Below are 21,787 nucleotides of genomic sequence, written 5' to 3'. Positions count from 1 at the left end.
TATCATCATCATCATCATCATCATTATCATTATTATCATCATCATCATCATCATTATAATTATTATTATTATTATCACTGTCATTATTATTGTTATTTGTATGCATTAGAAGATGCAAGGTGGTTTAAGAATAAGGGAAGTCCTCATTCCCTATTAAGTTCTTGTTGATATCAGGTAGGTGGTTTGAGGAAAATCAGATGATCTGTTCAGAAGTAATAAATGTTAAAGTTCTATCTGAATTTATATCCCATCATCATTGGCTGTAAAAGCTACAAAAAATACTGTATACGCCATATATCTCGCGAGTCTGAATTTTCGCGAATCAGGAATTCCTGACGATTTGGCGAGAGGTTAAATTCGCGATCCTGTACTGAACGGAGAAGCGTTCACATTCACATCGGGATCAGAGTCAATGTTTTCGCATGTCTTTGATTTTGCAAATAGCACCTGACTCGCGAAATTCGCGAAAATAAAAACCTAGCGAAATATTCAGCATAAACAGTATGTGATGTCACAGCAGGGCAATGATTTCAACAAAATGTCAGAGAATCCCACCTTTTATTTTTATATTTTCTTGCCTAATAAAAGAGCTTATAAATGACTTACATCCTTCAGAAAGCTGGGGGATATGTTTTATGGTCAGCATAATTATGTCAGTTACAAGTTGACAGAAGCATGCTTTTCATATAAAACAAAGAAAGAATTAAATCCATGCAGTGATGATGGATTTAACTAAAAGACTTTCATAGCTTCTGAAAGCAAAGTGATTTTCCTTCTGATGTTTGTGCATACATTGAATCCACTGCATTGGGGATTGAGGCACCTTCACACCAAGCCTCAGAGAGCATTCTACAATGTGTTTTTACTCCGATCCGGGGATTCAAACTCGGAAGGACTGACAGAGAGACATGGGGAATGCTGATAAAGAGGGATGTGTAGTGTCGTGTACCAGCCCTCATACAAACCACCAACACCATACAGTTTATGCAATAAAGTTACGAAAAATTGACACCAAAAATTAAACAACAACAACAACAACAACAAAGTCAAAAGACCCCAGCATGCTGAATGCCTGTCACTGGCTGAGTGTGAACAGTTGTAGAGTTTCATCACACAATGGGTTTGGCATCATATTTAATATTTTAGAGTATGTCAATCATCAGGTAGAGCAAAATAAATGCTTCCCAGTAATACGTCACTTGTAACTTGACAAGGGATGTTCTGGAAATTATGATTGGAAAATATCACATATTTTCATGATAGTTTATTTGTTTTTTAGCAGCTTTAATTGCACCTATTTCACATAAAGAAGAATGGAGTCCACTCATTTTGCATTCAAACTCTTCATTTATACATTTTGAAGACTACAGACATACAGTGTATAGGCTGCTTTAGCTGCAAGTACTGCATGAGAAGAGAATTTCTCCAATACACTGGAGTCTGATATGAGATGCATATCCAGGCATCAGGGCCCGATTTTCCGGTCAGGTGGAATCCTACAAAATGAATCCCCTTTTTTCCCATCTCTTTTTTTTTTTTTAATGCAAAGATACTCTTTGAGCTTCACTTTACTTGAGAGCGGAGGGACTCATTTCAAATACACTGTATTACTCGCCAAAAATGATAGCGCGGGGAGAGTTCAAGCGAAGCCTCAGACGACAGTGGCTCTCCACGAATAGGAAAACGAACTGCCGGCGAGAGAATGGACGTACTTTATCATCATGCATTAGCGTTTTGGGGGATATTAGAATGCATTCACAAATGGGCGCCCCTAGCCAGTGCAGGCCACAAATTTAAAGGGAGCTAGCTGCCTGCATGGAGCGGGGCAAAAGCCAGCTTTCATGCTCAAATGAAAGTAGATATCATGTTTCTGTGCATGCAAAATATGTGTTAACTGATAGGAAAAGGTGACAAGGTGGGGGGGGGGAGCGAGATGTATGACAATTTTCGGAAGTGGAGCAGCTGCGACCCTCGTGAGGGTGCCATATCAGTTGAAGAACAGAAAGGACTTGACTGTTCTGCAGTTGTACAGCAGTAATGCCCGTCTCGTTGTCATCTGAGATTCTGAATTGGAATCCGAGTGGTGAGACTTTCGCACGCCAAAAAACTTTGCTCTTGCCAGCACTGAGTTTCCTCAGGGCATATGCATCAGTATGATGTGCACTGGAATCATCCCTAATATCAAAAAAAGAGCTAATTACCGGTACATGCTCAGTGTAAAAGATAAAATTGTGCCACTGAGACATGAATAAATAGGATATCCACTTAGGCTTGTGAAGTGAGAATTCAGTTCATTTTGTAGAGGATATGAATATAGATTTATTCTGCTAGACAAACAATCTTGAGACAACATAGTGCTCTTGTCATGTCCAAAAGTCTCACAGTGATAAATCCCAGCTGACAGCTTTTAAATTTGATTAAATCCACTCACCTTCCAAGCTAGAAGTCAAATTAAAGTATCACAAGCTACGAAGGCTGTGCATAGATAGCCTCCTTTCATACTCTGAAATGTCTGTGACAGGGAAGCTACAGTGTATAAGATTGGATATTTCTTGTTAATGATCAGTTTGCAGCGTTTGCATTTATAAACTCCAACCATTTTGCTTTGTTTGGAATCGGCTTTTACATCGCTCTCACCCCCTGTTCAGACGCAGACCAGTTTATACCAAAACTCGATAAAGAAAGATGTATAAAGAATCATCATATAGCCGACAGACCGTTCAGACGCTAATTTCGACCATTCCAGAAAAACATTGACTGTATAGATGTGCAGTTTCTCACTGCGCATGTTGTTATGGTCATGAGTGACAGGAAGGTCACCTTTAGTGCTCGCTCCCATTTAGCCCCGCCCAGTTATACCGTTCTATGGTCGCCATACGTTCAGACGCACAATGAACACAATGGAATGCTGATTCATTATCAAGTTTCTGGTTCGAAAAGATGCTCTGACTGTCGTTTTGCTATACATCGTTTCGTTATACGTCGTTTCTTTATACGTCGTTTCTTTATACGTCATTTCGTTATACGTCGTTTCTTTATACGTCGTTTCGTTAGTCGGCATTCAGATGTATAAATTCATCTTATAGCTATACTGTCTTGGTATAGCTATACCATTGTAGTATAAATTTTTTGGATCTGAACGCCCTGTCAGAAGTGCTGAAAGAATCTGACAGCGGATATGTTTCATTTTACCTATCCTGCCTCTTTTGTGTGATTTTACACGCATATATGTTGTAAAACTGGCAATGACAGCACACAAAGAAAAATGCATTGAAAACTTAACTCTTGATGATTAGATTGTAGTTCAGCACCATGTGGACGCTTTCGAAAGTTAGCAGTCTTTAAGTATAGTCGATGATTAGAACCATGAGACATCTTAGAGTTTACGCTGTCTCCACGAACCACGGGGGGTCCCCAATTGTAGTTTCGCTCCGTGTGGACACAATAATCAACAAGCTTGTGAGTTAACATGAACCTCGCTTCTCATTCGCATTCGCATCCGGGTCAAGGCTCCAGCTGCGCTATTTTGTATGGGCATAACGTCATCTAGAAAATACTCTGCACTTCCAGAGTAATCATCAAGTGTGATTCACTCGTAAACTGTAACTAAAGTTTAGGTGCGCGTGTGAACCCGCGTCGTGAATTCACGAGTTGAGCTAATCATTGACAGTTAAGTTTTTGACCTAAACTCCAAGTTTGCAACTGCGTGCGAACGTAACTATTGTAGAGGTGTACCAGTCCCTCTCTTTGCTGTTGTGTGCTGTAAATGTCCTCGTAAATAGCGGTTGGGTATATGCGGTAGTTTGTCCCAAGGTGTTTCGAAAGCATCTATCAACCGGAAGGTAATACAGTGTGGTTTTATATTGAGGAGGAAGGCAACTCCGCGCTTGAGATAGATTTCGTGCTTTTACATGCTTTATGTTTGTGGTCATATTCAAATCCGCTGTGGTTATGTGCAAGACTCGTGGGGGCAGGTACAGTTTTAAATGGCACCCGTTGTGTTTGACAAGGCATGCTGCTCGATCTTGATCATGCTGTTTTTGAGATATGCAAATAATTTTGTATTTTGTAAAGGTGAATTTTCTAAGGGATTTTCTAGGCCTCATGCTGTCACGGGCAAACTTGTCGTCCTACTTTCAATATAAATGGTAATGTAGGTATTTGTACATCAGGATGTCAAATTAATTTCAGTTGATATGGTGATTCCATAATAAATGAGAGCATAGCAGTGTACAAAGTACCTTCAGTTGAACAGATAAAAAAGTAGATATGTGATATTAAGTGATAGGAAATCAAGATACATTCTTTTTAACCTTCGTCAAAATTCATTGATCCTAATGCTATAGAATCTGAATTTAACCTTGTATATTATTCTGGTAACAGAGAGCAAACTTTCGATTTTTAAGTGAGAATTGAAAATACAATAAATAGTACCTGTCCATTCTATACCTGTTTTCAAGCTGTAGGAGAAGGCAACATATAATATTGTGTCACAACATAACTCCAGGGGCGGATCTGGGAATCTCGTAAAGAGGAGGTGCCTTTGCAAAATTAAAGGGAGGCGCTTGCACCCCCCATTTTTTCTTTTTATTTGTTTTGTTTTAACAAAAAATAAAGGGGGAGGGCGGGCCCGGTGCGCTCCCCCTGGATCCGCCACTGCTCTCCACATGAGGGAATGTTGACTCTCAATGAATTTAACCTGCAGTAAACCCAACTCTCATCAAATCTGCCACAGTTAATTGGAAATGAGGCGGCACTCCTTCACGGTGCATGCAGTAATGGCCCAAAGTCTGCTCTGATGTGATTGCAATTATACGAATGGGGTTAGAAGACTTTTGCGAATGGTTCAGAGTTGCTAAATCGTCTCGTGTCTCCCGTACCTCATGGACCTCCAACCTACCCGCGTGCACTAAATACTGTAAGTGGGTCATTGTACCCGGCACTCGCCCTGGTGAGATGGGTAATCAGACCGTGACTGGGACGCAAGTGCGAGATCGTCCTCATCGAAGTGAAAGCCGATACGTCAAGTTTGGTCCAGAAACACGGGTAGCGCGCCGAGCACGAGATGTGATTAATATCGCTGTGCATCGACAATCTCTTTCTCGCCGTACCTTATTTGACTTGCGCGATGCATAATCCGTCCACTCGGCGTGGAAAAAGACATCCAATATGCATGGCTGTGTTCGCTGTGTGTTTAGTTTTCATCTTGGTCGGGGTGTGTTCGCTTTCATGTACCTCATCTTAACTTCTTTGTGTTGTTGTTGCTCTGTGGAGGAAAAAAGAAACAAAACACATGTATGACTTTCATTTCAACATATGAAAGCATTTAGTGCTATTTTCTGCACTCCAGAAGTGTTTTTGCTCAATAATTTCTTGTGCTCTCCATTCATATCATCATTTTGATGACCGAGACATTTGAGATGGCTAAGAATGGTGAATCAAATTTACAAAATGTGATTTTTGCCTGATCTCACACTTATTACCTCTCTCTCTCTCTTCTTATATATTATATGTTCCTTTCATGATTTTGTTAATGAAGTCCCACCAAAGGAACATATTTATATATATCATATGTTCCTCTTCGTGACATTTTTCATTGAGTCCAACCAACAGGATATATATACTTTATGTTCCTCTTTGTGGTATTTTTCATGGAGCCCAGCCAAAGGAACATATGTATATTATATGTTCCTCTTCGTGGTAATTGGTATATTGTTCGTGGAGTCCAACTGATTGAAGCACTCTCTGCTGGCATCACCGTCTTCTCATATAGTATACTGTATACGCTATAATTTTCGCGTACATAAATTTTCGCGAATTGCCGCTGTCACACATTTTCGCAAGTGGTTAAATTCGCGATCGGGGGACCAGAAAAAATATGAAGTGGCAAAGAAAGTATGAATTTTCAACTTACTAGCAAATAAGAATGATACTAGTTATACACTGCATGAAAAAAAACTTACCAAAACATTTTTGAAGTGGTTAAGTCCATCGCGCTAGATTTCTGATGAGTGGTCCCCTTGCGATAATTGATTGGCTCTCTGTAAGTAGACGTGGACAAGCTTAGCCAGTATGGTCTGTTCGGTAAGCCGTGACATGGTATACTAGTACTGAAATGTTCGTATCATCAAGGCAAGGGATTCATTTTGGAAGGTAATATTTTCGCGTGTTGTTAATTTCGCGAATAGCTCCCGACTCGCGAAATTTGCGAAAATAAAACCCCCTCGAAATATATAGCGTATACAGTATTCTGTGTCTTCTTTCTCATATTAGTAATTCCACCAGTCTCACTTTCTGCTCACTTGTAGAGTACTGAATACATATGTGGGATATCACTTTACTCTCTTCTTGAGTTTACTGGAAATAGATGACATGAAACGAAAGTATTCTGCTGTTTTGAAGTGTTAATCAGCCAAGCAGGACAGCATCTCTTCAAATTTTTCATTTACAATGTGCATTTATAAGGTACTTAATACAAAGAACATGATTTGCCACACTGCCAACAGTGGCCTTTAGAAAGACAGCTTCTTATGAAGTGACAGTTTGTGTTATTCAGAATGATAATAATAATTTGCAATATATAGTGCTTATCACATTAAATGCCTCTAAGCACTAATAAACATGTACTTGCACGATGTGTTTGTTCTGTACTTAAGTAATTGGTAATAAAAATACACATCAATTTTTAGAGGTTTTGGTATCATTCAACCAAAATTTGTATTGCAGGTTTGCCAAATTTCTAGTAACTTTAATATTAAAGACTTAAAGGCCCGAATTCATGATGGTGGTACAAATGAAACCATGGTTTAAACCATGGACAAAAGCCATGGAGTGCCAAGTGTCGCATGGAATATTTCATTACGAAATCAGTCATTTCATCGATGAAATGATTATTTTGTAATGAAATGACATCATTTTGTAAGTAAATGAACATTTCGTCCACGAAATGATGAATTCGTTAACAAAACGGTCATATTGTCGACGAAATGACCAATTTCGTAATGAAATATTCCATGTGACACTTGGCGCTCCATGGTTTTTGTCCATGGTCTAAACCATGGTTTCATTTATACCACCTTCGTGAATTCGGGCCAAAATGTTTATATATATATATATATATATATATATATATATATATATCTATTTCTTAAGTATCATGACGTGCAGAATTTACCCCCTCAGTTTAGATATTCCCCTTACTTTAGAAATTTGCAGAACTGTATGCAACACTTTAATTGTTGTTCGATGCTAGATTATTAATTTCTTATATGAATATTAAAATCAATAGCAGACACTGCTAGCATGTGTGTCTGTTGTGTGTTTGTGTATGGCGCACATTCTCGGGTGAAAGGAATTGTTCTGTGTAATCAAACGCTGCCAAAATGCAAATACATGGTGTGTTGGTCTGTGTGTGTTTTTTTTCAGGCTTTATAATACTGTACATATTTCCATCTTGCCAATATTATATTTCCTCCATCCAGGTCAACAGCTACCAGTGTGTCTTGAGTGTGCAGGGTGAGAAGCAGGTGACGCCAGCCAATGTGGATGGGATGGAGTTGGTCTGCCAGCCGAGACAGGTGAGATATCTCACACCCAGCTGTGGGTGAAGAGCCGTGGCGCAGGTCTCCCCCCCCCCCCCCCTTTTTTTTTTGGCTAGGGTCGGTAGACAGAGTAGTGAGTGTCTGTGTGGGTGTGTGTATGTCTGTGTGTGTATGTGTGTGTGTGCTTGTTTGCCCACGATTCCTCACACCTACGTGCTGTGCCGGGGAGATACAGAAGGGAGAAAAAAAAAAAGACATATTTAATGTCTGGTATTTCTATTTACCCTGTACTCTCCAAAATTTATTCTTGGGTCCATTCTTGGGTCCCCCCCCCCCCCCATTTCTCCCTTTTAGGAGTGTGTGCATATGATGTCCAATATACCTACCCTGACTGATATATCTCCAACTGAGAAGTTAATTTTCTGTAAAACAAGTTATTTTCATGCAAGTAATTCTTTATTTATTTATTAATTTTATGCGCTTTACTGGATGAGATGAATTTTACGCGTTTTTTATTCCATGGAATCGAGACATTTAATAGTGGTCCATGAGCAAGCAAAAATGTGTGTGTGGTTTTATATTTGAGATAGTTTCTGGTAGCGCGAATTGTGCGAAAAATGTCCACACCACAAATATTTCCACTTTTACATTATTCCAAATCTGTAATTTTATCTGGTACATGTTCATTATAGGTGTAGAGATATTCAATTCTAGAAGAACCTTTGCTGTTATTAAAACGAAAGAGAACAAAACTTTGTTGAGATTTAGACTAGGGAATTGCACATGTGAGATCTTTGTAGTCACATGATTTAACGAGTATGAAATGCTCATTACGCATTCTGGGTTGGCAGTGAGAAATGATATTGCTCATTTGTCATTGTATTTCTCTTACGGATTGTATAGACTCATCACCCTATTTGGGTCATGCTTACGTGCTCAAACTCATTTGATGAGGTGCCAAGTCTGCGCCAAGTACTGAAACCCCGTAGTCGTAATTTGGATGACAAATTGATGGCCAATGAAAACAGAAGGCATAGACCTGACAGTTCATATAGCTCATATAGAAGGTTCTTATGTATTGTCACCAAGGGTTGTGGGTGTGGGCAGTGATACTTTGGGAAGAGCAAATTGATGTAACAGTATGCTTTCTCTCTGGACGGATATTTGTAAGATTTTTTTGTGTGAATGTGATACATATAAAGGCGTTTGTTTGCATGGCATAGGGCCTACAAAAGAGGCATCCCTTGATATATGGCCAAGTACAGATTTGCTGAACGCCATTATAGGGAGGTACTGCATCGAATTATCATTAATGTTTTTCATTGGGATGCCATTACTGTGGAAGCAGATCTTCATCCTTTTCAAACGAACTTTTTTATGGGACTTTCGTTAGCCTCGTGATTGTCAAAATCAAGCATTTCATTTTCAAAGATGTTGATCAGTAGGCCTATAGTTTGATCCCCATTGCTCAAGATTTGTTTTAGATCCATTCACAGGAAGATGGTTAAGAAGTGATAAAATGCAAGAGAAACGATGAATGTCTGACATATCAATATTTGACCGGCCGGCTCAAAAGCCCTTAAAAAGTATGCCAAGATGAATTTTCACTTTCGTACACAGTTTAAGAGTGTATGCTCTATGCTTTGAAGTGATATATAAATTGTTAAAATTTGACCATCCCAACCCAATCAAAAAGTGAGTGATATAAGAGAGAGTTACGAGGTGCAGTTTCATAGAAAAGAGGATTTAAAGATTAGAGCCAGAAAAGAGATTACTCCTCGAAGATAAGACAAACTTTGAGAATTTGAGTCAGTCAACCCTAGTGACTATTTTGGTTCATTACAGAGAATCCTAATCTGCAACTTTGAATGGATTTTAAGCCAGGTGGTCACACACAGACACACATACACACACATACATATGTTTGCATCTGAAAGTGGCATTGCCATTTTAATGTATAAAGAGAACTTGCCTTTAGACAAAGATATGTCACAAAGCACTAATTGTGTTAATATGTATGTTTTTGCACGATTGAGTGTCTTTAAAAAAAAAAAGCTATATTGTTGTCAAGGGACGTGACTGTTTGAAAGGGAAGATCAAGTGTGCTGCCTGACTCGAATCGCATTCCTCGTGGAAGAGATTCGCCCCCTGCAGAGCCCTCATCGTGTCTCCAGTATCAAAATTCATTGGGTAATTTTCCTCCTCGGTAAACAGGATCCATATCAGCTCGGAATCACGTACTGCTCTGCTCTCGCTCCCGTTTTGCAATGAAAATGATGCTGGATGTCATTACGGTCCATCTCGCCCGGAGCTGAATGGTGTTCCCTCAGCTCCAGTCTAAATCTTCTCCTTACTGTCTGCCTCCTGGTGTTATGTCGTTACCCCCCCCCTCCCCCCAGTTTATCCCCTCCTCCCCTTCCCATTCTCCTCTATTCCCCTTCTGCAATTGAAGTACTATAACATCCTCCTCATTAATGGGTCAAGCTATGTCCTAATGGTCTCAGCTCCAATTTGCTGTTTGTATAATATGATCATTATCCCGGGCGGGGGAATGGATGATGAGTTTTTAGGGAGATGTGTTTGTGTGAGTGTGTTGGGGGGAATGGGGGGGGGGGGGGAGGGGAGGGTTATGTTGAGGGATGGTAGATGTAGGGAAGAGGGGAAAGAACTCATAATGGGAGTGAAGTGAAGAGATTCCTGGAAGAAGAAGACATAACGTGGTTCTCATTAACATTCCTGAGAGATGGAGGCTCATCAGTGGATTTAGGATGATGACTAGCTGATATTGGTGCCAGGGGGGCTACCTCCTCCAAGTAGGTTGATCTTCCAGGTCCTCACACTGGCCCCAGCAGTGATTGCCTTCCTGCATCATCTTTTAAAAAACTGTGCTAAAATCCCGCCCGATACCACACGCTGTGCAGCGCTTCTTAATTAGCCCACTTCTTAGTCATCGTCGCTCAGATAACCAAACAAGGAAATGCCATTAAGAGAGTTTGCGCATCTTTCTTGAAAAACATTGTGGATGAGAGGAAATGAGCAAGGATTATTCTAATATCTCTCTGAAGAGTTTGGGAAATCACCTGTCTGGAACACTGGTCCCTTCTATCAAAATGTTGTTGAAGTTCACTGGAGTCTGTATCATTCAAAAAAACAGTAATGTGTGTTGGAGTCATGGTAAATGAAAAGCATTTTTGTTTTTAAGAGTTATTTCGTAGCAATCAAGCATTTGTTGCACAATAAAGAACAAAATGATTCAACCTATAAAAGAGATTGACAATGTGCTATTTCAAATGATAGCTACATAAGTTTGCTACAAACAGCTAGATTAAGCTTATTGTTACGGTACTGTAATTGCTTGAGAAAAACGTAAAATTGCAGACTACAAGACGCTATGCACACTTCATATTCCTGTCTTTCCAGTCAAAGTGTGCATTCCGTGTAAAAACTGTATTCTGCTGTTAAGCATCCACGCACACAGGTTTCTGCCCACTTGGCCGGGGTAATTCCTTTTAGTTTATTCTATCATTTTTTTTTTTGAAGTTGTGTGCTCTCAGCATTGCCAGCATGTGTGGAATACTCTAAAAAGTCAAGTACACTTTTGATAACTCTCAAGAGCAAATCAGTACAGAGTGATGATAAACAGACTTTTTATACAGTTGAGATTAACTCGCGATGTGTCTTTTGTTTCATTTCCCCCACACAGTATACCCTCAAGAGAAATGCGCTGATGTTGGAGGTACCGGTGTCAGTACGATGGAACGGAGCCAATGACATCGACGGCACCAGCAACAACAGTGGTAGGGGCAAGAAAACTTGAATCTAAATTGTCTTTCATGAAATCAAGCGAACAGGAGAATGGGATGTGAAATGTGCATTTGCAAATTGTTCTTTCACTCATTTTCCTCTTTTTTTTTCTCTCTGTTTTTCTTCACTGGTAGTTTTATAGACAGTGTTTGTTATTCACTGCTGGAGGCAATTTATGTATGTAACAATCTAAGCTGGTCGTATACGTAGATGCTACCAGTCTTTCTGATATTGTGATGGAAGTCAGCTGTGGAAAAAAAAAACCCTGACACTCAATTTTTCTTTTACATGCTTCAAAAAGTGAAAATATGCAAGCATATAAAAAAAAAAATTCTAGTTTTAGTATATGCTTGTAGTAGTAGGTGATTTGGATTTTTCTTGGTACTATTTCATCCCTTATCTATTTATACTCTCCGTGGTTAAAAAAGAAAGAAAATAGAAGAACACCACCACCATAGAGACAGCATGCATCCACAAGAGAAAACCCATATCTAGTGCTGTCATTCAGTCTGCATTGCATGTAGCATTAGCAAGCCCACATCACTGTACCAACAACAGATAATGCAGGATGCACCTGATTTTATGGATAAAACAGAAACAATTATTGAGCGCATGCATTAACTTGAGCCAATTTTACGACGCAGTATTACAACATGCCCAATGGGCCCGATTACAACATGTCCATGAAGTCGAGCATTTTTGTCGTCATAGTAATTCCTTCCTGTCAAAGAAGTGTCAAGCGGATAATTCTTTCGACTCTTCAAAAAGGATTGCATTCGAGACAGGGCAAAATGTCCGGTGTACCACTTGTGAGTTGCTATAGCACTATCATTATTGTGGATGTAAATCTCATTGCAGCATGAATAGATTTCTTATCAGAGCAACAATTACCTCAATTAGCATCTTGATCCTCTGCTAATATATGTTATGTGGGTTATCAGAAAGGAAAGTGGGTTTAAGGGAGAATGTATATCTTCATATGTGTAAGGATTGAAAGAATGCAACAATATCAGTAGAACACATCAGTGAAAGTTTTAGGAAAACTGGAAAGTCTGTTCAAAAGTTATGAATTTTTGAAGTTTCAATGCTGCCATCGTTCGATGAGAAGACTCCTAAAGCTTGTGATGTCATGTGTGTAGAACGATGTATAAAAGGAAATATAAAGAAAACTCGACATATTTTCACTTTTCTCACATAATAGACCATTTGACCTTCCTCTTTCAGAAGGCAGGGGGAATTATATTACCCTTAACATACACATATATCAGTAGAGAGTCGAGAGAATGTGCACTTTTTTCAAAAAATGAAATTTTGTAGAAATCTCCTTTTATTTTCCTGATATCTTTCTACTCATGTGACATCATACTCTGTAGTGGTCTTCTCATCCAGCAGTGACTGCACTGAAACTGTAGAAATTCATTACTATTGAATGAATTGCCCAATTTTCCTCATATTTTCCATGATGTGTTCTACTGACATTGCTGCATTCACTCGGTCCACATGTATATAAAGGTGAACGTGTCCTTTAATTAGCATCTCAATTCTCTGCCAGTATATGTAAGGTGGGATATCAGAAAGAAAAGAAGGTTTGCATAATGCATTCTCTGTTGATGAATAGATGAAAAATAATCCCTGGAGTAGGTGAGAGTTGAACATGGTGAAATATTGTTTGTCTGCCCCAGGGAATATCACCTTGTGTGCACATTTTCTTTGTCTGTGTTTGTTTTTAATGTGTGTGTATATTAACACGCTGTTAACTAATAACATCATCTCCACGTGTTCCTGGCTTTGAGCTCACTTGGCTGCGTAACGCGTGCTCAGCCCCGAAATGAAGCCTTCGTTATTGATTTACGATGGGGAACCCTCGAGCTGCGTTTTAATTGCGCGTTGTGATGTTGTCGCACATGCTTGGCACATTGTAAGACTCGGGGGGAACTGTGTGTATTCCTGCAGTAGAGAAACAACAGCTTAACAAACATCAATGGCATAAAAAAAAAGGAATGTTTCTGCATCACATTTTACATCAGGCTATTCTTGTAAATGCCAGGCTGACTTTCTCAACTCATCTTCGCTCGTTAATGATAGCTGCCGCATTCACATTGCACACATAAAAGACGCATTATAATGTGTTAACCAAGTGGTGAATGCCCTGGGATGGCTCTTGTTCAAGTGCAATGTGAGGTGCATAATATACAGCAAGCAGTGCTTCAATTCTGGAGACATTCATCATCCTTGGATTTCATTCCTGAGTTATACATACACAAAAACTATAGTAAAAGGGTGGCATATTCGGCATTGTCTCTGCAACAGGCGGAGTTTGGAAGAGAAATATTACTCCATTTTCAAGATGCCTGTAAAAACGAGGGTAAATTTGATGAAAGAAAGCAGTGAAAGTTTCATTTGAACAAATATATATATTTTCAGAAAGGGAACCATCAAAGGCTTCATGTGTTCCATGTCCTATTGTTGTTGATTTATTGAGATACATGTATGTCAACTGGAGCATAAGTAGAATTTTGTTTTAAACTTTCAATCTATTTCAAGAGCTAGAGGCAGAGGAGGCATTAATTCTTCATCAAATGTTGTCAAGCTGTAAAGCACATGGACAATTAAACTCCTTTGCCTTTTGTCATTTTTGATGCTCATCAACTCGTTAGTGACAGTTCCCCAAATTACCTTTTTTTTTATTTTTTTGTTTTGCAGAGCTTGATCAAGCGTTGGGTGAGTGCTGTAAGCAGAGATATATATAGCGCTGCTTTGCAAAAGAGAAGATTGAAATGAAAGTGGGGGTCATGAAATAATACCAGTGTTTTGTGTGCTATTCAGTAGAAGCCACTTTGAGGCTGAAACAAATCATACTTAATAGTGGCTATTATCATAATATTGTAGTTTCAAATAAAAAGGAATGAGGAAAGGGAGGCTAATTATGGCAGGTTATGAGCAACTTCACAATGGAGACAAGTGTCCCCCTGTGCTGTACTTACTCCTCTGCTCTACTTATCTTGTTTATTAACACAGGCACAGATTTCAAATGTAGAATTCAGCATGTGCATTCTATAGACCCCTGATATGAAAAGCTTCCTGATTCTTGAAGGAGGTTTACTGAAACTTTGACTATTTCTTTGACCATGATAGAAGAATAAACAGCTGTCTGGAAAATTGTTCACATCCCTATTTTTTTTTTAAATCACAGTTAGGCCAATTTCACATGAAATTATATATTTGTGGTGGCATTCAGGTATCAGCTTGATACCTTACATATTCATACTAAAAAGCATTATATTTTCAGTATCGTCTCATTTTCATAGCCAAAGAAATGTAAGGATAGGCCTCCTATATCTTTTTAGGGCTTTTGAGACTTTATCCCAACTCAGAAATTAGTCATGTATATTGATCCCAAGCCATTTGTTCATAATAACAGCATTCAGTGCACTGGATTTCACTATGTTCCCGGCAATAATTCTTACATTCTCCCAAAATAGTTAAATAGTTAAGGACTGTCAAAGAGATGGAAATCTCAATATTTCTGTTCTTATGGAAATGAAGTTCAACCCAAGTGTTCTTTAATTGGTAGTTGACAACTGAAGACATCAAAACTATACTGAAATACGATCATTCCATCACTCACATATGTGAATAAACACACCAAAAAAATGTTGAAGGGTATGAATAATTATGCTGTCAACTGTACATGTCAAAAGCTACCCGGCTTTTGGAATAATTGTTGCCCACTGAGATGTATGTAACATGTGAGTTTCTCCTTGAACGCTCTTTGGAATCTCATGATATTCACAGTGCAATGCTTAGTGGTGTGATGTGGGAGTTTCCTTTGTTTATTCCTGAGTGGATTTTTTTGTTTTGTTTTGTTTTTCCCTGGCATTGTAAAGAAAGGTTCTGTGCTCAAAAGGGCTTGGCAAGACGTACCAATACAATGAACACGTTCTCCTGAATACTGCTGCTTCCTGCGTCTCTTCATAGACTTTATTTCTTTTAATGCGTGTGTTATTGTGTGGGAATGAATGCACGTGGGTGGTAATGATTTGAATGTAATTTGATTGCTCCCCCACTTAATTTGGCTCCTTTTTTAACCGCTAATTGATTTACAGCTCATTAATTGTGCAGCGGTACACAGCAAGGCTCTCGTCAGGTATTAAAAGTAATGCCTGCGCCTGCCTATCAATGAAGCAGAAAGCTGAAGTTACCCAATAATTGCATCAGCTTTTAATAGCATCAGACGATTTTCTCACACTGTCGAATCCATGCTGCAGCCTACGATGTAGCTCATGGCCGTATCTTGTGAGATGGCACATATGGGATGTATACAAACTTTTTTTCCCCTTCTTTTTTAGACTTTTTATATTTGAGAGCCAATTTCTGTGACGGGTGATGGGTGCAGCGTTTTGTTCCCTGGGAGCGAGGATTTATTAGGCTTCATGATCCCTTTTCCAGAGGGGATTAAATAATTAGGAGGGGAAACGGGGCAAAGTGAGATGAATGGCCCGACAGGCAAGTGATGGACAACCTTGTCGGAATTCTCAGCTCGGGAATGACAGCGACAGGAATTCATTACCACTTTAGGCAGGAAGACTTCAGACAGCCTCTCGAGTGGAAGATGGAACAGAAAAAAAGAATACAAATTTAAAGGAAAGAATTACCAGGACTAAACTACAACTGATGCCAGGGATGTGGAGACTGCAGTTTGGGATTTTTTTCTGTTTTTTTTTTAATTTATTATTTCTTTTCTTAGTGTTTGACAGGCATTCATAGTGTTCAAAATATAAAGGAGAGAAATGTTCAATTGTGAACAAGTTTCAGATGTTAACAGCAAAAGTTACCCAGTCTTCCTCATTCTGTAGGAGGCTGCCTGAAAAGTTAAATACATATAGCTCATAATATTCTACTTATAGGAAAATGTAAATGCCTCCTTTATTGGGAATCATTTTTAGCCTTTTTATATCTCAAGTCCCTATTTGCTCCATGAAACCTCCCTGATTATGATGTGTATAATATACTGCCACCCCAGTGACAGTGTATGTGAGAGAGTGAATTTTCTTGGGTGATCTATGTTTTTGTTTCTGTTTCTCAGGCAGTCACATGGTGGGCATTATTCATGTACCCTACACCTACACCTATTCACTGTGCTGCGTGCCTCTTCGTACTACTGCAGTTGTCGTAAAATGTCATTATGTGCGCTGCACTCGTGAAACGATAATGGTCTCAGGCGATCATGTGATCAGCTGATAATCACTCCATTCGCCATGCCGGGGACATTTTACCCCACGGCTTAATCGCCCCACGATGTTTGTGTCCGTTGATGAATCCTGGGTTAGATTTCATGCCACTCTGGCCAGGCAGTGTCTCTGCTGATAAAATAAAAACATTCATTATAATTTTTAGGTGTTGATATCATCATGGACTGAAATGTGTTTCATCATCAATTTTACTCCGCGTTGTAGGGATTTTATTTTTTTCCGTTGTCGGGAAAAAGAGAAAAGAAATTTTATTGCCCGATCAAGATCTGTTTATGTTGGGGAAACGTGGGGTTCCACTTTATGGTTCAGTGAACCCAACTTTCTTGCAAAAGAAATGTAGTTTGCAGCTAAATCACTGACGCAAGAGTTTATTTGAAGCATCTTCTTCTCCAGAAGTATATTGCCTTTTTGGATCTAAAGATGCAATTACTTTATGTCATTGTCCATTTTTGGCCGGCATATCCTGTCGTCCAAGATCCAGCATCTTGGGTGTGCATTATATGGCAGCAAATGTGTTCAGGAGTCACAAATCAGCCATGCTGCCTGGAAAATCCTGACTTGGAGTAATACTTTCGATGTGCAATGTTTTTCACATTACTTCCTGTGTAGCTGTGTTGGAATCATAAGTGACTTTTACGACAAATCTTATTTCTCTTGCCTTCAGTGATTGTGAGGGTAGCTATATGCAGTAACATTTTTTGTACTGTGCGTACTGTGCGAGTGTCGTATGTTGTAATCTTGCTTTCCAGATGTTACATGACTCCAGGCAGTATAAAAGTGGAGCTCATGTTCATACGTCAACACGCATTTGCGAAGAGATCTGAATGAAGGGATTACGCGTGTGCGATGTGCACAGAGACCTTTAAAAGGGCCTATTTGTCAACATGTTGACATGAATCTCTCACTTTTGAAAGCATGCCCCATGCCGTTGTTCTTCAAGGCACTGTATCAGCTATCACAGACATGGAGATTGAGCTCTATATATCCTCTGCCCACTGGCAGCCTGTATATATAGATAATGTCAGTGACATTTTGAAGAGGAATCCTCTGAGGATGACACCCCCAAGCAGTAGGTCCAGTGTACAGGCTGCAGTTCGGTCAATGTCAAATAAAACAAATTGCCATGACATGATAACTTCAGTATCAACTCTTGGTGTACCACGTTCACGCACCTGACTCAGTTAACGGCTTGCCAGCTTTGCATACTTTTTTGCTCAGGCGCACAACTGTGCATGCACCGATCAATATATTGCAATAGATCACAGTACATTGAAAGTGTCCTGGCTGTAGATTTGATCTGATATTAAATTAACATCATGGTAAAGCTTGCAATTGTCTCTGCAATTTTTACTGTACTGCCTTCCTAGCATAAACGCTTCTGTAAAAAGTTACTTGGCTATGAAATACAGAATGTTTTCCAGAAGCTCTCATGTATTGTGAATTCAGAATGATGTGGTGCGCAGGAGGCTTACGCCTAAATCTAAAGATTTGTAGAAAGGAGAGAGTAATATAGGAGAGGGATTAGTGTGATAAGCTGTCAGAGAGTCCTTCATAATTTCTGCTGTTTGCGTCTTGTCTTATCCAATATCCACAGTGACGCTGTACAACTGTGCTTTCGAGAGGGATAGCTGCAGTCGCTGTCTGTCGCCAACCGTCACCCCTTCCGTGCTGCAGTGCGGATGGTGCCGCGGCACGTGCGGCGTCGAGAATTCCCCCCAGTGCGGCGGCGCCGACTGGATTCCGCAGAGATCGAACCAGAGCTGCCCGGGACCTGTGGTGTATTCGGTAAGTCAGCAAGCGTTCTCTCCTTACAGACCCAGGACGGCCGAGGGTGGGTACGGCCCACTCCCAGTGGGGGCCAGATCGTATGCTGGCTGTCAATATTGCTCTTAAAAGCAGTGTTATGACTGCCGTATTGGTTTGCAAGAAGAATTGGGGCTGTTGCTAATGAAATTCAAAAGCATGGAGCTAGTCTCTTCAGCATAGCCATATCGGTCTTTGTTTATAGGGTATGCTGGTAATGTAATAGTGCGCTGTTTAAAAAACATAAGGTTGTTGTGATCTTCAGTAGATTGCGACTTCATAATGGTTCTATTGGCATTTCTACTGGATGTGACCAAGTAACGTTACTAGGATAGCACTGCATCTTTCTGGCAGGACAAGTTGAGATAATTTTTTTCTTATGTCTTTAATTCAAGTGTTATTGTGTTCTTGGAAATGTGCCAAAACTCGTATACTGGTGTTATTAATGAGAATGTTCATCTTTTTTCTTTTTTTCTTTTTTTTTAGGAACACACTTTTGTTTTTTACATAAGGCCACAATTTTACTAGACACATATCTTACTTTTAGAAACACTTTTTTCCTTGCATAAGGCCATGGTTATATTTGACACATATCTTATTTTTAGAAACACTTTTTTCTTGCATAAGAACACAGTTTTACTGCACACATCTTTCCCTCAGTAGTACCTAATTGTAAGAAGGAAAGTTCCTCAGGTTAAATTTGCCTGTGTTTATGTGTACAGATAATGCCATCTTCCGGCCCCATCGAAGGCAACACTCTTGTAGAGATTGTTGGGAGTGACCTCGGCTTGACCTTCCACGACATCATCAGGATTCAGATTGGCTCTGTGTCATGTGACCCAGCAGGGCTTGAAAGTAGTTACCAAGTGGGCACCAGGTGGGTTACTACTGTGAAGGGATTAAAGGGGTATTATGGTCTGGAAAAAGATTATAAGTCCTCTGCCACGCAATGGATTTAAAAATGCTAATAATCAGCATTGTTCTCCCCCTGTCTATCTCTATCTATCTATCTATCTATATTTCTATCTATCTATCCATCCATCTATCTATCTATCTATCTATCTATCTATCTGTCTATCTATCTATCTATCTATCCATCTATCTATCTATCTATCTATCTGTCTGTCTATCTATCTATATCTATCTATTTTATCTATCTATTTATCTCTATATCCAGTTATCTATATATTTCTCTTTCTCTCTGCCTCTTTCTCTATCTTTATATTTATCTATGTATGTATGTATATATATATATATATATGTGTGTGTGTGTGTGTGTGTGTGTTTGTTTGTGTGTATGTGTGTGTGTGTGTGTACAATATGTATACACGTATATATTTTTCTCTTTCTCTACATATCATACATTGATAAAGAAATTGGTAATGGCAGTGACAATGGAGATATGGTGCTTATCATAATGATAATACTAGTAAGAAGAACAACCAGAAGGAAGAGAAGAATGATGATTATGATATAATGTACTATTCTGTATTTATCACATTAATCATGATAACCATTGTCATCCTCAGTATGTCATTCTGTTCATAGTACACAATCATAATAGGGGTTAGGAATTGTAATACCTGGGGGGTGTTTCATAAAGCTGCTCATAGAGTTACAAACAACTTATGAGCGACTGGTGATCAGTTCTTGTGCTGAATTATGGAAATTCTGATAGGTACAATAGTGTATAGCACATCAGAACTGATCACCAGTCGCTCGTAAGCTGTTCGGAACTTTACAAACAGCTTCATGAAACAGAACCCAGTTCTATCTTGTGGCACCAATTTCATTTATTTCTATCCATACGTTTCCTAAAATTTGGAAGAATTGCTAGCATTTTCTTCTTTTCAATGAAACCATTCTGACAGCACTTTACTAATGGATTCATGTCTGAATTTAACAATCCCTGAACTGTAGACACCACATACAAATTCAAGCTTCCCTACTCAGATAACAAACAAATGTGTACTGGAGTGACCAGGATGAAAATAATGCTGATGAGACTGACTTGTGTTATTGTAGGCATTTTCGTTTGTTTGTTTTGAGGAGAGTAGAGGAGGATTTATTTTTAGGCTAAAAGGTTTGGGGACACTTATTTCCTGTCAAACTCCCAGAGGAAATATGGACTGTGCTGCGGCAAACATGCTAGTGGTGTTGTAAATCCCTGTTAAAGCTCCATTAACTGAAATCAGCAAGCATGGTGGAGGCTGTGTTGTGGGGGTCTAATTTCATTACCGATGATGAGTAGGGAAAAGGGGGGGGGGGGATGGGGCAGGGCATATAAGCCTCCCCTCCCCCTTGCTTTGCCCTGGACACAGCTGATGTCCTCTCAAGGGGGAAAAGCTCTTATGTAACATGCATCAAAAGTAATCTCATCATTCTATTTGTGACTCACTATCCCCGCCAATGTCCTCACCAAGGTGACGCGGTAATTTCGGCAAGACTCCCTTCTGAAATAATGAATGCAAATTGTGCAGTGCTATTAAGGATATTTTTATGTTTTAAATGCTCAGGTTTAAAAGTAAAGTTTTTGCTAGTGGGTGTCCATCATTACAAGGCATGGCATGTGTGTCACAGACACATGTGGATGGTGGATTGAGACACATATGTGGACAGTAAATTGAAAATTTAGAGAATTTTGTTCGTCTTTACTTTCTATATTCTTGTCTACAGTGTATTGGTATATATATATAGATAGATTTGAATGTTGACTATTAAACAAAATAGAGTTTAAAGTCAGCGTTTGTGGCACAAGATATCAAGTGTTATTCATATCATTGTTATTGTTGTGTCACCTTTGGAAATGTCATGGTTCTGGTTACGTTGTATTTTGCAAAACATCTGATTATCACTGTCAACAGATATTCCTACCACACTGTACATTTGTCATTTGTCTCTGCAAGAATCCTCCAGTGGTTTCCAAAACTGTTCTTCGACAACATGCTGTTTTCCTTCTAATTGTTCATTTTTTTCTCGTTATCTTCGAGCCTGCTAGTATGTGCCTATCAATCTCCCTCCCTCTCTCTCTCTCTCTCTCTCTTTCTCTTCCTCTCTTTCTTCTTGGATAGGCAGATAATGAATATATTACAGATATTGCCTTTTTAAAGGTATAGTATAACACTTGTCATCCCCACAAGCGTTATATTTCCCCCAAGAGATTAATTTTTTTTTTTCAGAAGCAATGTAGGAGACTGTCGTTGCGAGGGGAGGATACAACTCCCAAGTGTCTGTCAAGTATTCAAATTCCAACAATAGAGAGGGCAATATTGTTTATATTGCATGGTCTAGATATCAGAATATGCATTTTTTCATTCTGTCGGCAGCCAGTCAAATTCTTGGATTATATTACGTGTGTGACATCATGTCACTGCTTGCAATAATGTG

The 21,787-nt window shown here is 39.3% G+C and overlaps 1 protein-coding gene across 1 annotated transcript in view; it reads left to right on the top strand.

Annotated features, from left to right (window-relative positions):
- LOC139709024 (plexin-A4-like) overlaps positions 1 to 21,787 on the top strand; it is a 49,081-nt gene that overhangs the window by 12,465 nt on the left and 14,829 nt on the right. Inside the window, exons 5-8 of the mRNA XM_071620991.1 lie at positions 7,482 to 7,577; positions 11,245 to 11,338; positions 18,192 to 18,382; positions 19,123 to 19,277. Of these exons, the coding sequence (XP_071477092.1) occupies positions 7,482 to 7,577; positions 11,245 to 11,338; positions 18,192 to 18,382; positions 19,123 to 19,277 (536 nt within the window). The remainder of the gene's footprint in view (positions 1 to 7,481; positions 7,578 to 11,244; positions 11,339 to 18,191; positions 18,383 to 19,122; positions 19,278 to 21,787) is intronic.

Source organism: Diadema antillarum, unplaced genomic scaffold (assembly GCF_040938485.1).
Source record: "Diadema antillarum isolate AM-2024a unplaced genomic scaffold, OU_Dant_1.0 seq00001400_RagTag, whole genome shotgun sequence".
NCBI classification, from domain to species: domain Eukaryota; kingdom Metazoa; phylum Echinodermata; class Echinoidea; order Diadematoida; family Diadematidae; genus Diadema; species Diadema antillarum.
This window is presented reverse-complemented; position numbering and strand designations above follow the sequence as displayed.